Source organism: Lipophrys pholis, assembly GCF_963383615.2.
Source record: "Lipophrys pholis genome assembly, chromosome: 16".
NCBI lineage: Eukaryota > Metazoa > Chordata > Actinopteri > Blenniiformes > Blenniidae > Lipophrys > Lipophrys pholis.
In genome coordinates this window covers 21,064,013-21,083,865 of record NC_137634.1, presented here as the reverse complement: position 1 = coordinate 21,083,865, position 19,853 = coordinate 21,064,013, and the positions used below count along the sequence as shown (strand labels likewise).

At 42.6% G+C, this 19,853-nt stretch overlaps 1 protein-coding gene across 1 annotated transcript in view; it reads right to left on the bottom strand.

The window, feature by feature from the left end:
* Positions 1 to 835: 835 nt before the first annotated feature.
* Positions 836 to 19,853, bottom strand: part of rtn4rl1a (reticulon 4 receptor-like 1a) — a 109,008-nt gene continuing 89,990 nt past the window's right edge. The window contains exons 2-3 of the mRNA XM_080483784.1: positions 4,286 to 4,740; positions 836 to 3,618 (exon numbers count right to left, since the gene is read on the bottom strand). Coding sequence (XP_080339910.1) covers positions 2,719 to 3,618; positions 4,286 to 4,740 — 1,355 coding nt within the window. The 3' untranslated portion in view covers positions 836 to 2,718. The remainder of the gene's footprint in view (positions 3,619 to 4,285; positions 4,741 to 19,853) is intronic.

Sequence of the window (19,853 nt, the reverse complement as noted above, 5' to 3'; positions counted from 1 at the left end):
AGACACATGCAAAGGCAGACAGATGTGCATGTGCAGCGACAAAAGGGAGCAAACAGACGTGGACTTCCTCAGCCATTTGAGGACACTTTCTGTTTAATGTTATTTATAAACAGCTTTTGAGTCTGGCATTGTTTGATAACCACATACAAAACATTTGGGTTGCACAAAGGAAGAGAGGAGAAGAAAAGAATCCGGCAAAAGAGGTGTGATCTGGGGTGGAAGCGAGAGGACCGCAGGAGGAGAGAATAAGTGGACCGACGTGGAGAGAAAGGAAGGGAAATGAGGAGAAGGGGAGGGGAAAAGCAGAGGGATAAAAAAAGGGGGGAGGGGCAGTGCAATGTATCGTTTATCGTGAATGACTCAGCAAAAGAAAAAAGAACAGACAAAGGAAATAATGAGAATAATCATATTTAAAAAAAAAACTTTCCACCCTCAAGCTCCCTGCTTGTTATTTTAAGGGAACAGAGACCCAACAGAGTTAGTTTGTCAATTCTTTTCTTCCTTTTTCTCCTCCTTTTTTTTTATTTTTAATACAAAAAATCATCCTCACAGAAATGAACAGACACAATTTACATCACCTCTGGGTTCACAGCAGCACAAACAAGTTCACCAGTAGGGATCTCTAATCCTACATGTCAGGAAAATGACACCAGTGGCAGGCTTCTGTACGTCTCCCGACATCGAGATAGATAGACATGAAAAGGCGGGGCTCAGCAGGAAAGACACACAAGCAGGGTACAGATGTGGCCCCTGCTCTTGGATTCCAGGTATTTTTCGGGCTGCCAGCAAACCAAAATCAAAATTCTTGTGCTTTTTTTTTTTCTTTTCTTTTTTTGTCCATATGTCATGATCTTTTGCATACAAGTGTTGCTTTGAAATAGAATTCATGACCTTGCAATGTTGTAAGACAGAAACACACCTTTCAGCATCACCGGCTAGTTTAAGGTACTCGAATGGCCCGTGTGCTTCTGTACAGGTTCCACTTATTGTAATCAAGTGTGTGAGAGTCTGGACGAGCGACTCTTAAATGCTTTACGCGGAGGGTCGAATCCTTGATGGTATCTGTTGTGCTCTGCTCTGTGATTCAAACGTCCTGGACTGACGTGGGTTTTGAAGTTTCCAGTGAGAAAGGAAGGCTGTGAAGGTGACTGATCTGCTTTTTTTTTTTTTCTTTCTTCAGGGGTGTGTGTATGTGTGCTTAAACCTCTTCAGTTTAGAAATGTTGCCTCCTCACAGTCCTCTCTGTCCTTGTTATTTCCTGAAGCAGAGTCCCGGGCCTTGAATTGAGCTCTCGGACACTCTGTCCTCAGACGTAGCAGCATAAAAAAATCCAACTGTCCAAGTGGAGTGTGCAGATCCTCGAGTCCATTTGTTTTGGCGCACACTCAACATGACAAATATTCAGTAGTTGTTCCTGGCTTCTGGTGAGCAGAATCTCTTTGTTTCTGTCCAGTTTTAGTGATTCATCAAACCTTTGAAAGAGATATATATTGTGATTTGTAGAGTAGATTAGCCTTCTTCACTCATTGTAGAAGAAACAACAAGTTTGCAGACTTCTGGTAGATATTAGGATTGAATGATCGTCCCACTGAAGGGCATACAACTTCCACCAACGTTACAGAGGAAAGAGCATACAGTTTTGGGAGAATCAAAAGTTTTGCGAGTCAGCTCTGGGCCTCAGCTCGTCCCCAGTCTGCATCCGTCCACCTCTTGGTCTCACAGAGTTTTCTAGAGCGAATGAAATTGTGTCTTGATTCCATATGTTATTCTCATTAGAAACAGGCTCTTGTTAGGCACTCTTGAGATCTAGCTTCATTCTACCTGCATGGCTTTAGTGATTTCTTTTTTTTTCTCTTTTGACTGAAGACACACTCGTACAAATGGTAACAGAAATCATCGTTCGTTCACTGTATCCCTCTCGAACATTTACACAGATGTGGTCAGTTGGCTTCCAGAGTGGTTGGTTCATTCTAAATGGCTTTTCAGCTGGAAGGTAAGGGCAAGGACAGATGTGAGCCTGTCAGTGAGATTACTTTGAACAACCGAGCGTATATAGATGCATCACATCTGCAACAGTTTGGATTTTCATAGAGATTTTAGAGCCAACACCAAGCATACAGACGTCATTAAAATGTAAGTAAAACCACCGTAGATACAAAGTGTTGTCTCTCCTGCTGCGTCTTGTGTCTGCAGCGTTTTGCTTCTTGGTCGGTGTGGTCTTGAGCGAGCAGAGACATTGCTGTAAATAACTACATGAGTGACAGATGGAGGTTGTACTGAGAAAGCGCTGTTGTGTCCAGAGGACTGAACATTGACACAGAGTCATCAACTGTTGTTATGCCTTTTGTTAGTTCCTCTTGAGAATATGTAAATGAATTAGTGGCTTGTTATCTAATGTGGCTGTACAGTTTCTATAGGTAGATGAGTTCAGTGATGCAATCGATGTCACAGTAACAAAAGTAAAGTTTTCCTGCTGTTTCCCTTGGTGACATCATCAAAGCAATGAACTAAATTGTTTTCCCTGACTTCCACGTATTGATTATGACTCATAAAGATCCCTGCATTAATACCACAGGGACAGTCGAGAAAAGTTCTTTATACACAGTCATGTACACACAGGTTATGCACACATGCCTCCTTTAAAGAGCCAGGCCAGGGCGTTTCAGGAAAGTGATTCGTCAGGTTGCAACACCAGCACAAAAGTGTCCATTTCTTGTCTTAGCGTAGGATCACACAGTAGAGTGACAGCAGCACTGCTGATGAGAAACACCACAGATAATCTGCGAGGTGCGACCCCGCTTTGTTATTGGCTCTCTGCACCCCGATCGGTGGGCCAACAGAAGTTCTGGGGATGCACTTGTTCTTCCTCCGCGCGGATGCAGACAGGTCATATTTACCTCCATCTGCAGTGTAGTCTTTCTCACCCCCGTCCCGCAGTACCTGCACTTCATTGTGCCCCAACTTTGCCTTGCGGCCCCGCCGGGTGCAGTTTCTGCGGCCTCCCTTTGGGGGCCGAGGCAGGGGCGAGGGTGAAGGCAAGCTGTACTGGTCCCCATGGGGCAAGTACGGCCGCTGATGGTGGTTGTGGTGAACTCTGTGGCGATTCAGGTGGTTTAGAGACTCTCCCTGCTCCATCTCCCCACCTGGGCTACCGTGTGGGTGTCCCTCACTCGACATGCAACTGGGCAGCTGTTCTTTCTTCAGCATTTTCAGGTCCTTCCCAGCCAGCTCAGGAGGTGAAACACACATTAGCGATGAAGTGGAGCCTCTGAAACGACGTAACCAGTCCCAAAGTGACAGGGCTTTGCAGTCACACTCCCAGGGGTTGTCGTTAAGTCGCAAATACTCCAGCGCCGGCAGCAGAGTGAGGCTGACGCCGGAGAGCTCGGTGAGGGAGTTATTAAACAGGTACAGGGTGGTGAGACGCCGCAGGTCATGGAAAGCCTGGCGATCAACCCATTGGATTCGATTCTGGTGGAGAAGAAGTCGGTCTAGGACGCCCAGACCTCGGAAAGTGTTCTGGCGAAGACTCCATAGCTGATTGCCATGCAGGAAGAGATGACTCAGGTTCAGCAGGTCGATGAAGAGGTCATCCTCAAGGAACTCTAGCTGGTTGTCCTGTGGGATGGAAAAACACGATAATTAAAATGGATGCAAAATTCACCATCACTTTCATCATGTTGAGCACTTCAACAATTTCAGATTTACAGTATTTTATATTTGTTCCAAGAACAACATCCCAAACTATCTGTAGTTTGAGTTTGACTTATATAGCTAAAAAATTGCAGCATCACAAAGGTCTGTCTTAGAAAATACAAAGAAATGTGTTATTGTGGTACAGTCAGTCATACAGAGAAATACCCTACAGTTCAGGTGTGTGTGAATGTGTGAACTACTTTAATTTGTTTTGTTGCATCACACTCTAACCTTTCCTGTATCTGCTCAATATCACTTGATTTGCGCATCAATAACAAAGAAAAGGTAATTATACCTATACCTATAAAAATTATACCAGATATTGCTCTTCTCATGTCAGTAATAAAATCACACACACTCAATCCTGTTTTCCCACAGAGGTTAACCACAGAAGCTGTACAATATGTGTAATTTAGTGCGAGGGGAAAGTGTGTGGTATTGTCTCTACACTCAGGATGACAACGAGCATTTGAACAGGCTCCAAATTATAGGCGGTGAATGCTGAACCAGGCTGATGGACAGATTACACCCTAATGCGATTGTGGCCTGCAGATGCTATATGCAGTAGAGATAGCTGTTATCCATGCACCTGTAGGTAGAGATACTGGAGATTATGTAGCCCTGCAAAGATCCCCGGAGGCAGACTGATCAGGCCACAGTGGTATAGGTGCAGGGCGTGGAGCCGACCCAAGCCCAAGAAGGTGTCTGAGGCGACGGCCTTCAGGTGCCGGTTGTCCCCGAGGTCCAGCTCCTCCAGGCGGTCGAAGCCGTGGAAGGTGGACGGTTGGATATAGGAGATGTTGTTGGAGTAAAGCCACAACATGGTGGTGGTGGGCGAGAAGTGGCCGCGGAGCAGCCGCTGGATCTTGTTGTTCTGCAAGAAGACACGCTCGCTCTGAGCGGGGATGCCCTCGGGCACGGCGTGGAAGTTGTGGGCCTGGCAGGAGACGGTGCTAGGCGAAGTGTAGCAGATGCAGTGACGAGGGCAGGGCTGAGAGAGATCCAGGCCCCACAGCACCAGCAGTAACTCCACCCCACCATAACCTGAGAGAGGAAAGGAGAGGAGAGGAGGACGAGAAAGAGAGGGAGGAAGACAAACAGAATTAATTGAATTCATACAGCAGAGACTCTCCTATCAGACACATCTTGAATGAAACACTCATTGCGCTCAGTTTACAAGGACAACAATAGCCATGGTTCACTGCAGACAAATTACAATGTCGGCACAAGACACACATGCACGCACACACTTTTATCCACAAACCAGTATTTATTGTTTTCACGACAACTCTTCTAACGTGTTTTTCAATCACTCTCAAAGTGTTTACCCTTAACCTTTCCTACCCATCATGCTTAACTCATTCAAACACCCCAAAACTCAGGGGACCATCGCTTCATGTTCTGCGAAAAACCTTGAAAAACCTGAATACTAAGAGGCCCTCTCCTCTCGGTGCCGCATGCAAAGTACCAAAGTACATACCAACATAACAACGCTGCACAGATGTCTTTGTGAAGCGGTGTTTGCCATCTGTTATTGCGCAGTCCTCATTTTCATAAAAGTATACACAATTTTATATTGCACGGATGTTGACGACGTGACACACACGCACACGCACACGCACACGCACACGCACACGCACACACACACACACACACACACACACACACACACACACACACACACACACACACACACACACACACACATTCATTGTTATATCCTTTGGTTATCCTCTAACGGCGACAGAAAATCAATGTTTCTCCTGTTTACAAGTGAACATGCGCCACACCTATAATACATTCCCACAATAAGGTAAACCAAGAAAAAGAGGGAAAGGGAGGAGGTGCAGGATGAAGCGCCGTGTCATCTGCAGCCTGCACGCCTATGAAGTGGATATTACTTTTTTGTTTTCTGATTCTCCCTGTTTCACTCACATTTATATATTTATTTATATGTTGTTGTTTTTTTTTCCTTTCTATTCTGCCTCGGATCATTCCAGTGTTTGATGTGTTGCAGGGTTGGGAAGAAAAAGCGGGGTAACTGACAAAGAGATATGAGAGGGACATGCTGATCTGGGGAGTAATTTCCCAACAGAGAAAGACGTACAATATGGGCATTATGTGCTGACATGAGTTCAATCTTGGATGTGTGTGAGTGCACATTTGATTCGTCTCAATGTGACAAATCTGAGTCGCATCCCCATCATAGGGAGGGCGTTTCTGGATTGGAAAGGCATTAAATCATGAATTTAAATGAATAGACTTCACTGGTGAGGGTGGTTTTGAAGAGCCATGAAAAAACATGTGCAGATTATAAATGTACAACATGGGTCAAAAGTGATATATTCATTTTCTGTCTTTGAATTACATTTATTTTATTATTTACTATTTAGAGTATGCGGCAAACATCTTGTCAAACTGATCCACATTCATTTCTTAAAGCATTTGGTCGGAGACTGTTGGCTTGTTTCAGGCATTTCACCAGTCAGCGCAGTTCCACCAGTGGTGGCGGCTGCCATGTAAGGAGCTCAATCCATCTATTGGTAGCAATTTAGGTTCAGTGTCTTGCTCAAGGACACTTGGGCATGCAGCACGGGGGAGTGTGAGAACGGAGTCACAGCCTATGTAAAGCTTAATAAATGTACTGAAGCTGTGTAGCCAAGCTGTCAGGTAAGTGGTAGGCCAAGTTATTTTAGTCCACGGAATATTCTAAAGCTGTGTGTGTACGTATATTTTTCACCCGTGTTGTGCATTTGAAGGTTTGTGCATATGTTATGCGTCAAAGGGTGAAATCAGGTTTTGCAAAACAAAACCAGCATTCCTGTAAAACAAGCTAATTACGTAACGTTTTCCTTCAAATGAAGCAGTGAGATTCACGCTAACAAGCTGCGATGAGGCTCTTAGAGAGACAATTCGGACGTCTTTAGGTCTATTTAAAGCACTGTTTAATCGGCCTGTTTTACTGGCAGAAATGTGCATTTTGGGAGGAGGCCAATATTGCATTTTAAAGACAGGCTGATGCTGATAATCAGGCATCCCCAGTGTGTGTTTGTGTGTCTGCGTGTGACTGACATGGGCAGATGTGACGGACAGATGTCAGCTCGACCTGGACACTGCTGCTCTGGAAAGAACAGCATGTTCTCAAATGTCAGCAGAGGACGGAGGGGTATTATCCTGCGTGCTGCACATATGTCTGGTATAGCTCAGGATACTTTATAAACCATAGGTAACATAATGTGTATGTGTGTCTTTGTCAGCACGTCTGTCTCTGTTCATGTGGCATTTGATCTGATGCATGTAGCGTCTGTATTTGACAAGTCTGACCTTTACATCAAGGAAAAAAAAATAACCATGCAGAGCACCTATCATCAAGGCAGCCCTGTCCTATAGCTCAATACTGCAGCACTTTAATACATGGAGAATTAATGAATACTTATAAATATGGATGGTTACGCAACAACTGTTAAATTATGAATAGATTTGTGTTTTTCACATTTAATCATGAAGAAAAATAAATAATTCATCAGCAGTTTATGAAACATAAAAAACATTTAAATGATGTACGATTAAAGCAGCTTTACACGTTTCATTACTCATTGTTGTAAAGTATTCACTACTTCATATTGTGATCTTTAGGTTATGTTAAAGGCATTAGCTGGTTTTAGTTTAGACTGGCACAGCTGTGGGAGCTCCTGTCAGTAAGTCAGTCATTCTGCTCTGCTGTGGTTCAGTCTGAAGTCTGTTCAGTATGGACGTGTTGAGAGCATGACTTCCTCGAGCACCACCTCAAGGTTGAATTTTATCTATTTGAGTTTAATGTCCATGGAAAACAGTGAAATTTTATACATGTATCCAGTGGGATTCAGGGTTCCCCCTCGGTGTTTTTGCAAGTTAGTGCTGCACGTGGCTGCAGCCAGTCCCATCTGACTGAAGGAGTCAGCCCATCACAGCACTCACACAAGCATGTGTGAGTATTGTGGGAGAAAGACTGAGAAATCCTACACAAGCACAGGAATAGGGGGTTTGTGTAGTGTAGTGAGGCAGCATTGTTTACCAACAAACCTCCTTATTACAAATGTAGCATCGCACTTGCATAGTGCATAGAATTTGTTTGGATATCATTTCAAGGAGCTCAAACCACATCGTCTCAACACATCACATTATAAGATGTTATTGTGAAAATTTCTAAAACTTTTCTAAAACTTCGTGGAAACGGGGGGAAACTGAACTTTCTGAAAACACTTTGTCTCCGGGCTCCGTCTCCACGTAGATGGCAAATACAGCTACTTTGCATGTACACCACGACCGTGGTAAATAGTTCTTCTGCACATGTGCGATTAACAACAATGGCTGCCTCCAGAGTGGAATGACTCCCAGTCCATATTCTCCCGGGACTGGGCAGTTTTTGAGTTGAGAGTCACCTGTGATACCAATCCAACTTGGTCGTTTGTCCGCACAAATGTCCGTGTACTCGCCATGTAAATGTTTATAGCATGTTGTTCTCTGTGCATAGATGTGTGTAGTGAAAAAACAACAGCACCGACTCGTGGTCTGGCATGGTAACTACCCTTTGTGGACTTGAAAATGTTGTCATGTAAATGGAGACTCAAGCTTATTATATGATTCGAGTTCCCCTCCACTACACTTACAAAAGTTTCAGTTATAAAAATGCGCATTTTAACAAGATGATAGACAGTTTTACTGTTCATTTCACTTGTTTCTTTTTGTTAAAATATCTTCTTCAAAATGATTCATTGTGAGAAAAAGCATCCCACTGACCCCCTGAGGTCTCCTGCTGCTAAAGTTTTGCTTGGAGCAAATCAAGCATCATTTTATGATCAGATACCTGCAAAAAAAAAGTCTTAACTCACTTAATTCACTTTGTTCAGAAAGAGAAGCGTCTCATTGCGAGTGTGAGTCTGGTTAAAGAATTCTCTGTCAAATCTATGATGATAGAAATGCAAACTATTTGTTTTACATTATTGTAGGGATATCATGATAGTCATTTTACTTCTGTGAATATTAACCATCAGTCGTTCGGTACCTGTTATTGTAATTGACAGTGGGAGTGAAAGTGTTGACATCATTCTCAACACTGGCAAATAACTCGGTGACGAATGTTTTCTCCATCAGCTTCAACCATCAAGTCTTTGCAGCTGCATCAAATTAAGGGGATAATTAGATTTGCACAATTTCACCAAATGAAGCACTAACAAGGCTCATACTTGACAGAATCTTTTAGTTTGGCCACGTTGATGCGCCTGGAAGAGGTTTCAATAATGGATAATACACTTATCAATTCTCATTTATTATTGATAAATATGCTAATCACTCCTTTGCATGTGAGTAAAGTTCGACCTCTAGATCCCCCTCTCTTTCTACGTCCTCTTTCTTCATCCTCAACTCGGTTCTTTTATCCAACAGTCGGGCTTTAGGTTTGATTTTTCTAATGTTCTTGTAACATACAGCCAGAGTTAAGTCTCGCAGGGTATTTGAGTGATTTTATCTCTCGGTTCTCTCTTTTCTCCTCTGTTTGTCTGCTTTATCTGTGCATCATAAGTTCATGCTCCTGTGACTCCATTCTGTACGATGTTTACACCTGCTTTACTCCACAGCTTTACCTCTACACTACAGGTAGACTAATTACATGTAAACCTGCTCTTTGCATTGTTCTAATTTCTGAACTTGAGTTCACAGTCAGATCTGACCTGGCAGCTCCATTATACTACTTTACTATTGACTGCATCACAAAATCCTTACTGTTCGTTTACAGTGTTATACTCGCCAACAGGGTTTTCCCACTGGTCCTATTATGTTTTTGTTTTTTTTCCCCCCATACAAACCGTCTCCAGAACGAGACTGCTTGACACGTACTTGTGATAGTGCTCCCAGCGTTAGTTTGCATTTCCAATTGCTTTTGCTCCCTTGTTGCCTTTTGTTTACCCCTGCAGTGTTTAATCCCCACCCCACATACACTTTTATGTTTTCATCATTGCTTTATATCTGACTTCCTTCTTTCCAATTATATAATTTATCTTTTTGCTTTCGTCACTGCATTACAGTGTTGCTTTTCCACTGTGATAATGGAATCTGTCTGTTTAAAATTCTAAGATTAAACCAGTGATACGGGATTTAAAAGAAAATGACTGCCGTATGGATCTCACCCTGGGAGGCAGCATTTGCCCTTCCAGCATCCATTTGTTTAAGTTACGTTCAAAGTAGAATGCTATTTCCTTGTCTTTAGTTTTATATGTCTTTCCATATTCTCATTTGTGAAGGTAGGAGGTTTAACAGGTGGGTCTGGGCTTTATTTGAGATTTTATCCTCTCTGGGGTCTTTCCATGAGGGGCTGAGTTGACTTCATCTAGTTTCGCCTTCATCTTGGGTTGAAACACACATGGTTTCAGAAAAAACATTTTGAGGAAATGCATCTCAAAATAGTCAGAAATGTCTTCATAAAACATTACACAAAATACGGAGACATATAATATCCATATCTATGTGGGACATGCATTTGTGGAATGAGCAGTAGACAAGCCTAGTATATGGGTATCAACCATGAGATTATTACCAAATCTAATCTGCCGAACTGCATATTGTGCTTATTCATGTTTGGAGGTTCTGGTACCTCTGTAACTTGACTACAACACTGTTAAACATTTGTGGGATTAGCTTGGACGTGCTCTTCATGCACGAGTGACAATGCCTGGCCGACGAATACTTTCCCTGATTCAAGAGAAAAGGTGATTGCAGGAATGTACAGTAGCAGGCTGGTGATCAGGCATGAAGAGGAGGACGTGCTGTTGTGGCTGTGCTTGGGTCTTCCTGAGGCTTCTTATTTCTAAATGAACAAACTGTTAGCATTAGCAATGCTTTTTTACACAGGTGTACTTACTTCTGGTGTCATGTTTTAGCAGACAGTATATAATAATCCCTGGGCTATATGCAGAATATTGCAGCCCAATATTTTGTCAGGTCAGGTCAAGTTCCAAAAACTCAATAAATAACTAGTTTTACAGGTGAAGGGAGAAAGAAGGTAACTTAAACCACATTCCGACCTCATAATATTGTAAATACTACTACTACTAATACTATTACTGCATGAGGAAATCCACTTTAGGAAGATCTTCTCTTTTTACATACGCATATCTTCCCAGTGTGAGGGTGGATTGTTATTTTGCCTCCAGAATGATCAAAATGGTGATATAGAAGAGAAATTCTACAATTATTAGAAAGCACTATTTCCAAACTATGCTGTCCTCATTAACATTGAAAATAAAATCTATATCCCTGCTTCAAGAATAAATTCTTAATACCTTGTTTACAGATGCCGTGAATATGTTTCAAACCGAAAAGTCAGCACTTTGATTTGTAACCGTCGACTCTGTGCTGCCATCAGCTCCAGTGCCGGAATACATAAACAGACTAATTGCAAAATAGCAATTAACCGAGGCATAAAGCTGGCATTACTCCAAGCTTCAGACCTGTAACAGCTCCCAGTAAGGAGCGTTGGGGTACATAAAAATCTGTTTCACCACTAATTCTTTACGACATATTTCCCTATGTGCTGCAGTTAAATAGGAAAATGAATCATGGCTTGATTTTATTGGAGTCATTCACGATTCTCTCACGAAGGGGTGTAATGTCTTAGAGCTCATTTGATACTTTGACAAAAATCACTGCAAATGTTTTGGTCTTAAGAAGCTGCGTTTTTTTCCTGGTGTTAGGCGGCGGGCTATAAAGTAATTGCCTCGTCTGCTTGTGCTAAATCTTTTGCAAATTTGATTGCTTGACCATGGGAAAAGCAAAAAAGGGAGCAATCAGAGAAAAACACACACAACAGAAGAGCTGTGGACAGCCAATGTCCCCCTCGCTGCATACATGGACTACACAGCTTGTGATGGTTGATCTCGCCATTTTAAAACCACGGGCATTAATTTGCCGCCGTACGGTGGCGTGCAGTTTAAGGGTTACGACGCCGGCTGTGAACCACAGGCTCTGCTGTGGGAGTCTGTCTGAGGACCTTTGTTACATCTTTCTTTCCTTGAGCTCCAGTCATTCCACCACTGTCTGTAATAAAGGTTTAAAATGCACAAATGATTCTTAGAAAATAATCTCCACTTTTCTGGGAAAGCTTGTGCTGGGGATGTTGTGCTCGGCTGCGGGGGATTTGTGTTAGTGATTTTGGACACTGATGTTTGGTGATCTGATCTGGCTCATAGGAGCCGATTCCGTTTCATCCAGGAAATGTAGGCCGACAAAGACCACTGCCCCCCCGACACACACACACACACACACACACACACACACACACACACACACACACACACACACACACACACACACACACACACACACACACACACACACACACACACACACTGGGAAAATCAGCATTTCTGTGACGGTTTTTCTTTGTTTTTTTTTTTCTTTTACTCTCGAATCCTATTCTTCACTTGTCACAATGACCACACAGGTAGTTAACCAGCTGTGGCGCTGAAGCTGTTCGTCGTGGCATTTGGTCGCTGCTCCCCGTCTGGGATTTGAACACTCCAGATGTTATCTCAGTTTGGTGCATTAGTTATTTAGTCGTGATACGAATCGCAGAGTGAACTAATACTAAGGGAGTGAAACTAATCCACAGCTGTGTGTGTCCGGCTTTTTTCCGATGATGAAGGAAGAACGAAGCAATGATTTGAAATAAAGTGAACCAAGATCAACAAAAAAATTTGGAGCTAAATAAGAAGTTTATTATTTTGTCAAATATTTCTACCATCGATGCATGACTTAAATATGTAAATGAGTTAAATTTTTTATAGAGTACAATTCAAAAATCCTTGAAATATTCAATTGTCTGATGAATCCAAATCTTAAGGCCCTGTTTTTGAATTGTTTTTTGTTTCAGAAAGGTTTAGCAGTTACATGGCAAGGTTTTGAAAACAATGTCGTTTTAATGTAAGCCCACTAGTGGGTGCTGTTTGTTGTTTTTGTAATGAAACCACACACATGCAAGCAGAGAGCAATACACTATAAACATTAACAATGGGAGAAGACGGACATTCTAGTGGACAGACGAACAAGTTGAATTATAATTCCAGGGACTCTCAACTATAAATCTACCAAGTTCCAGAATATGAACTGGGAGTCAAGACACTCACGCATTGTTTACTACAACCGCGTGCGCAGTGTTGGGAAACGCAGTGTCAGCACTGTTGTCATGTAAACGGACAACCAAAACATGACAAAAGTTTTGAAAACATTTGCTGTAAATGTTGTAATTTTCATGATTTTTTTTCTTTCCCATTTATTCAACTCTTCGCCGGTGTACCTGTAATCGGAAAGAATGAAAAGTATTCCTACTTTGTGGATGAGAAGTCAAACAACTGGTCCTTCCAAATTTTAAGCTCTGGTTTGACCAAAGAAAAGGAGTGAAAAAGAGTAAAGACTTCGCAATTTCTTATTTAACACTCAGATTGGTATTTTAATACCAGATCAAAAGATGTAACAGTAACATGCAACTGCTTCATAAGGAGTACCACTTTTAAAATGAAGCAGAAAACCTTGGTTCAAAATTCTTAATAAGACTTTCCGTTCCATTTTAAAGGCTCATTGGGTCTGAGCTGTTTAGATGTGTGTTTCAATGTTGATTAAACTGTACCAGAGTGAATTTGGAAATGTACTGAGGTTTGCTTGTTTGGTTTATACCAAACAAACAATGTGTGAATGCACCTGATGCAATACAGTGATGGAATGGAATTAAAAATGTCCCAAAACAACAATAACAAGGAAATAACCCTGAAACGTTTTTTTTGCCCATATTCTGTAATTTTGTCCACATTTGGTTTGGTTTTCGATTTCATCATCACAGAGGACGATGTCCTTTTGTCCTCTGGGGTAGCGAACATGCATCTCTCTCTCTCTTTATTTCAGTAATTGTCTATTTCAGCAAGTGATGCCTTTTTAATCAAAACTCTCTCTCTCTCGCTCTCTTTCTCTCTCTCCCTCCCCACTGCTCGCTCTGCGTCTCTCCGTCCATTTCCCGCTAGTTGTTTGTCTAAATTCTCATCTTAGCTTTGCCGGGTAGACATTTTCTGAAAGCTTCATCAAGCACAGCCAGGGTTCAATTACAAGAGCCATCTCTGTCCTGTCTCTGTTTTTCTCCTCCCCGTCTCATTCTCATTCCTCCACACAAGTCATAGAGTGCACACAACAACACACGAGCAGCAAAGGAAAAGGTAGAAAGAAAACGCCAGCGCTCGCACGCACGCTGCTTGTCAGACCAGCGTCAAAACTCCCTCCCGACAACAACCTGGCATCTGGAGGAGACACCTGCCACTCATCCCGGCAAACACAAGGAGAAAGTAACATAGTGCTGAATCTAAAAGATGCAGAGGAAAGGAGAAGGAAGGGGGGCCTGCGAGGGGAGGAACGGGCAATATCGGGCTCAAAGGGAATGAGGAGCTCTTAAAACATGAAAGTCGAGGCAGGAGGAAAGAGGCACAGCGCGAGCGGTGTGGGAGGGAAAGGGAGCAGAGCGAGTGAGACTGGAGCTAAAAAAAGGATGATGGGAATGACAGGGATATACTGCAAAGCGTGGACCATTACATACGTAGGTAGGTGTGTGACTGTCTGCTCGGCACGGCGCACAACGGTGGCTTCCGACGAACTGCCTGCTAATTCTGTAACCTTCTGCGAGATGAGTCACATAAACACAAACCCATTACACATCAGACACCTAGCACAGCCGTTGGCGAAGAGAAAACATTTCCTCAAGCTGGAGCACGGCGCTCCGCAGGTGCGCACGTGTACGCAGGCCGCAGGCTGTCGCGCCTCCATATAGACACAGGCACTCGACCCTAATTAAGCAGCAGTGGCGGTATTTAGCCAGAAGATTAGATTCAAGAGCGAAACAGAGTTTGAAAAAGGTGAAACATAACAGTTGGATTTGATAAAGGACGCAGTGGGTGAGAAAGGGATGCAGGAGGGACCACGCTAGCTCAGACACTCAATATAGATGCTGCTCCTCTCTTGTTAGTGGTTGATTTAGCTTAGCATAATCCCAAAGATCATTTAGCGTTGCTCATTCAAACGGTGATAAATCTCTGGCAGAGTTAATGAGAGATTTAAATGGCGTCATTGCCTCAAAGACACAGCTGAAATATCTCTGCACTATATAATCCTTCTCTCTCATGTAATATACTACATAACCATTACATCCATCTTCATATTGGAGACAAATCAGGTCAATACTGCCGGCTCTGCACCGCCGAGTCTCTGTGGCCGAGGAATTACTGCGCTGTAGTGCTGAAAGTTTCGGCCCCAGTCACGTGACCCCGAACACACAACAATCCAAACTAAGCTTACAATCAAAATAGGAGTGGCAGTTGGTTTCATGAAATAGATCGGGCAATGGCAGCACACTATTCCTGATCCTACGTGTAGCGTAAGGCCCCGTTTACAGGAGGCATCGTTTTTGCGTTTTCGTTTCAGAAAAGTTTTGCGATTACACGGTAACGTTATGAAAACAATGTCCGTTCACACGGCAATGGAAGAAAAGTGAAAATCACGATTGATTGTATTTTGATGTAGTTTTAATGTTGGGCCAATAGTGGGTGCTGTTGTTTGTTTTTTAAACATCAACGATAGCAAGTACACAGACATGCTGCTATTCCGATGGCAACCATTGTTGTTACTGTCCGTCTACAGCACATGTGGAGAAGAACTATTCACTACGTGCCATTCCTCCAAGTGTTTTCTCTCGTTTCCACGGAGGAGCGTTTTAAAAAGTTGCATTTTCAGTGGCTCTGAGCACCGTCGTCATGTCAACGGACAACCAAAACACTACGAAAGTTTTATGTTTTCACTTGAAAATGTTGTCGTGTAAATGGAGACTGATTACTGAGGGTAATAGGATCATTTTAATAATCAAACCATGAACTAGTCAAGCAATACTATAAGAAACGATTCTCTTTTAAAAGCAACAATTTGAAGACGTCACAAGGATGGATTGAATTTTGCTCTTAAGACAGCTGAAGGTCCAGAATGTCACCTTCCATTGTCTTTGAAATTGTGGTTATCAGTGTCTTTGAGCTTTGTTATCCTATTTCCTCTCTTTTCTCGGTTTATTTTTTTTTCCACAGCCGTTACATCCGATCTGAGCTCTTTTTAAACACAACTACAGAGCAGAAAAAAATTCTAAGCTGACTCATAAATTTGGATAGTCAGGTGTCCTTGAACACACCGACACTGACAGTTTTCAGAACCGTCCTTGCTTATGAAGATGAGTCAAATAAACGACAGTGAAGGACAACCTCTCTCAACCCGGATAAGTCTCATACATAATCTTGCATCAGTGACTGCCTGGAAAGGAAAATTGTCAGGTTTGTATGAGACGAAAGACTCTTGAGCTATTGTATATTTTGTGAAATACTCGAAATCCATTTGTGGGACTTTAAATTTCAATTTATGAGTGGAAACTGTTCACTCTTTAACCTCCGGGTCTCCAGCGGGCCTGCTTTTGTCCAGCTTAGAAACAAAAGGCTTTAAATTGAAAGAAAAATCGATGTTCATTATCATGAGGCACCTTCAGTGGTCCCTTACTTGTTTAACAAATTCAGGTACGCCTGCTTGAAAGCTATTTTTTAAGGTATCTAGGTATCTTATAATTAGTGCTGGTCCGATGTGGTCTATTTTCCACTGCCTGACAGCCTCAGTGGTCTGATTCCCTCCCCCCCCCTCCCCACTATGCCGCTGTGACATCTGTTCAACACACAACACAGTAGCCCATTAAAATACACACACTGTACTCTGATCAGAGAGCGAGCATATACGTGTGTGTGTGTGTGTGTGTGTGTGTGTGTGTGTGTGTGTGTGTGTGTGTGTGTGTGTGTGTGTGTGTGTTTGTGTGTGAGTTGAGGACAGAGGAAGAGAGAGCAAAAAATGCAAAAATAACCCCTACCCTCTTTGCATGCGGTAATTGGGTCATTTGAAAGGCTAAGCTTATCTCAACACTAATCAGGGTCTAATTATACTCAGAAAACTTTGCCCATCCCTCTCTCTCTTACACACACACACACACACACACACACACACACACACACACACACACACACACACACACACACACACACACACACACACACACACACACACACACACTCCAGGTGCATAATCAGAAGATGCAGGTCAGTTTTCCCCATTTAAGCCCTGCCTATTAGCGGTAAGATGTGAGTGGGCGTACAAGGATGCTCCTTCTGCTGCTCTCCATCTTGTCCTGCCTCCCTGAGACTGCGACGGTAACACAGACCGACAGGGTGACATGTGTCAAATGGAAACAGACGACACGTTCAGATTTTGATGAGGAGGTGTGGCACCTCCTCCTCCTCCTCTTCCCACTCCTCCTCCTCGGGGATCAAAAACAAATGCGCTAAGGCTTGCAAGGACACGTGAAGCTGGCACCAGTGCATTATTCAATCAAGGAAATACAATGTTGCATCTCCTAAGGGCCATTGCTTCATCAGATATCAAATGAAAACCAGAAAATAAAAACCTGCGAAAAAGCTCAGATGAGAACCCGGAATCCTCCGCCAAATTTCAGCTTTGCCCCAACACCTGGTTGTCTAATGGTTAGACGGAGACCTGGAGAGGCCTACAAGCCACAGTGTCTTGCACCTACTGTAGAATTTGGCGGAGGATCGGTGATGATCTGGGGGTGCTTCAGCAAGGCTGGAATTGGGCAGATTCGTCTTTGCGAAGGACACATGAATGAAGCCACATACAAAATTTTCTTGGAAGAAAACTTGCTTCCTTCTGCTCTGACGATGTTCCCCAACTCTGAGGATTGGTTTTTCCAGCAGGAGAATGCTCCATGCCACACAGCCAGGTCAATCAAGATCAAGACCCTGTCATGGCCAGCCCGATCTCCAGACCTGAACCCCATTGAAAACCTCTGGAATGTGATCAAGAGGAAGATGGAGGGTCACAAGCCATCAAACAAAGCTGAGCTACTTGAATTCTTGCGCCAGGAGTGGAATAAAGTCACCCAAGAACAATGTGAAAGACTGGTGGAGAGCATGCCAAGACGCTGTGATGACAGCTGTGATTAAATATCAGGGTTATTCCACCAAATATTGATTTCTGAACTCTTCCTAAGTTAAAACATTAGTTTTGTGTTGTTTAAAAATGAATATTATCTTGTTTTCTTCGCATTATTTGAGGTCTGAAAACATTGCATCTTTTATGTTATTTTGACCATTTGTCATTTTCTGCAAATAAATGCTCTAAATGACAATATTTTTATTTGGAATTTGGGAGAAATGTTGTCAGTAGTTTATAGAATGAAACAAAAATGTTAATTTCACTCAAACACATACCTATAAGTAGTAAAATCAGAGAAACTGATCATTTTGCAGTGGTCTCTTAATTTTTTCCAGAGCTGTGTTTCTGGTGATTTTAACACAATTTCTAATGAAACAGAAGCACAAATGCTGTACAGGCAAAACACTGTTGTGCAACAAGAAAATATTCAGTGTATGATTGGTTGATTAGGTTATTGTCACTGCAGAAATTTAGAATAAGTTCCTTTTTAATGCTTCATAATGATGCTGTGTGTTCTTCTGTAAAGTCCTGACATGGAATATGGTTTGAAAATACTCTTGTGACTTCAAAAAAATATGCAAATAAAAAAGACCATTATGTTTAGAACATTTAATGGGTTGAAGCAGTAAACATGTTTTGCTGCACCGAAACATAAAAGTAGCTGAAGAAATGTCAACCAATGCACACATTTGAAACAGCCCGTAGTTACATGCATAAATGCAGATGCGGTGTGGTGCGCACGCACGCACGCACGCACGCACGCACACACACACGTATACCTCTAGTGGAGCAAATACACACCAATCACAGGGATTTCACAGCTGACTGACCCTGAACCGGCGGCAGGCATCTGTGTCTGCGGAGATGGTGGGTATGTACAGATGTGTGTGTTTGTGTGTGTGTGTGTGTGTGTGTGTGTGTGTGTCCACGTTTACAAGAGTTGAGGTGCTCATCGCCCTCATGCGTCTTGGCATCACTAGCTCTGGAATGTTCTTTGGCAGATATCCTCAGTGGAGAACAGCAAGCAATGAGCCTGTCCAGAAGAGAAGACGAAGAGAGAGTGCTGCATGGGGGCGAGCTGGTTCTCCTCTTAATAGCTGTTTGTCCAATTCCCTCAGCACAAGGAAAATCTCTCTTCCTCTTCTTGTGACTAAATCATTCCCTGCTCTCTGCTCCACACTGCAGGTATGAATCACCCTTTGTCACCCTCCTCCGCTCTCCTCCCTCTTGTTCGTTTAGTTTCCCATCTGTCTCTATTACAAAGACTGTTAAAAGTACATCAGGACTTATTATTGCATAAATCGTTCACGGCCATGACTGTCTGCTCTCTTGCACCTTGTTTCCGCAGTATTTGTATTTGTGGCCCTGAGAGCGGGAATTTGCTGTCATGCTCGGGGACGACACGTGTAAATCAAACACTCAGATTTGAGTGAAGAGTGAAAAGGAGAGGAAAACAAAATGAGAGGCCACGTATATTAATATCCAACATGACAAGTCAAGATTTCAGTGTAGTGACACGTCCGAGGTATGGAAGGGTATTAGGGCCACTCAAGAAAAGAAAAAAATAAATATCATCATGCACTTCAAGAAAAAAATCAAAATTCAATGTTGATATTTTTTTTTTCATGGAGACAAAAAAAGTCTAAATACAAACGTCCCGTCTCCTCTGGTCCATCCCTCAGCATTTGCCCGTGGATGAAATAATCACATTAAATCACATCATTATAATTAAATAGGGTCGCTTACTGATTTGATTTTACACCGGATTTCCTTGTTTAATAATAATACTTTTTTTTATTAAAAAACCCTCCGAGCATCCCAGGGATCATTGCCCATGTCTCTCATACTCCATAAGAAGTCAGTGTGGACGGAGAGACGGAGCGCTGCACCCTGCACTGTCTCTTCAAAGTCCTAATACTTATGATAACTGCACTGTGTTTATGAGCTGAAGCCTATTCTGAAGCATAGTTTCACCAGTTCATTAAACTGCCTGCAATGCATTTTGTAGAAGCTGTCATTTCACTGGCGAGTTCGACTTTCTTTTAAATGCATGATAAAAT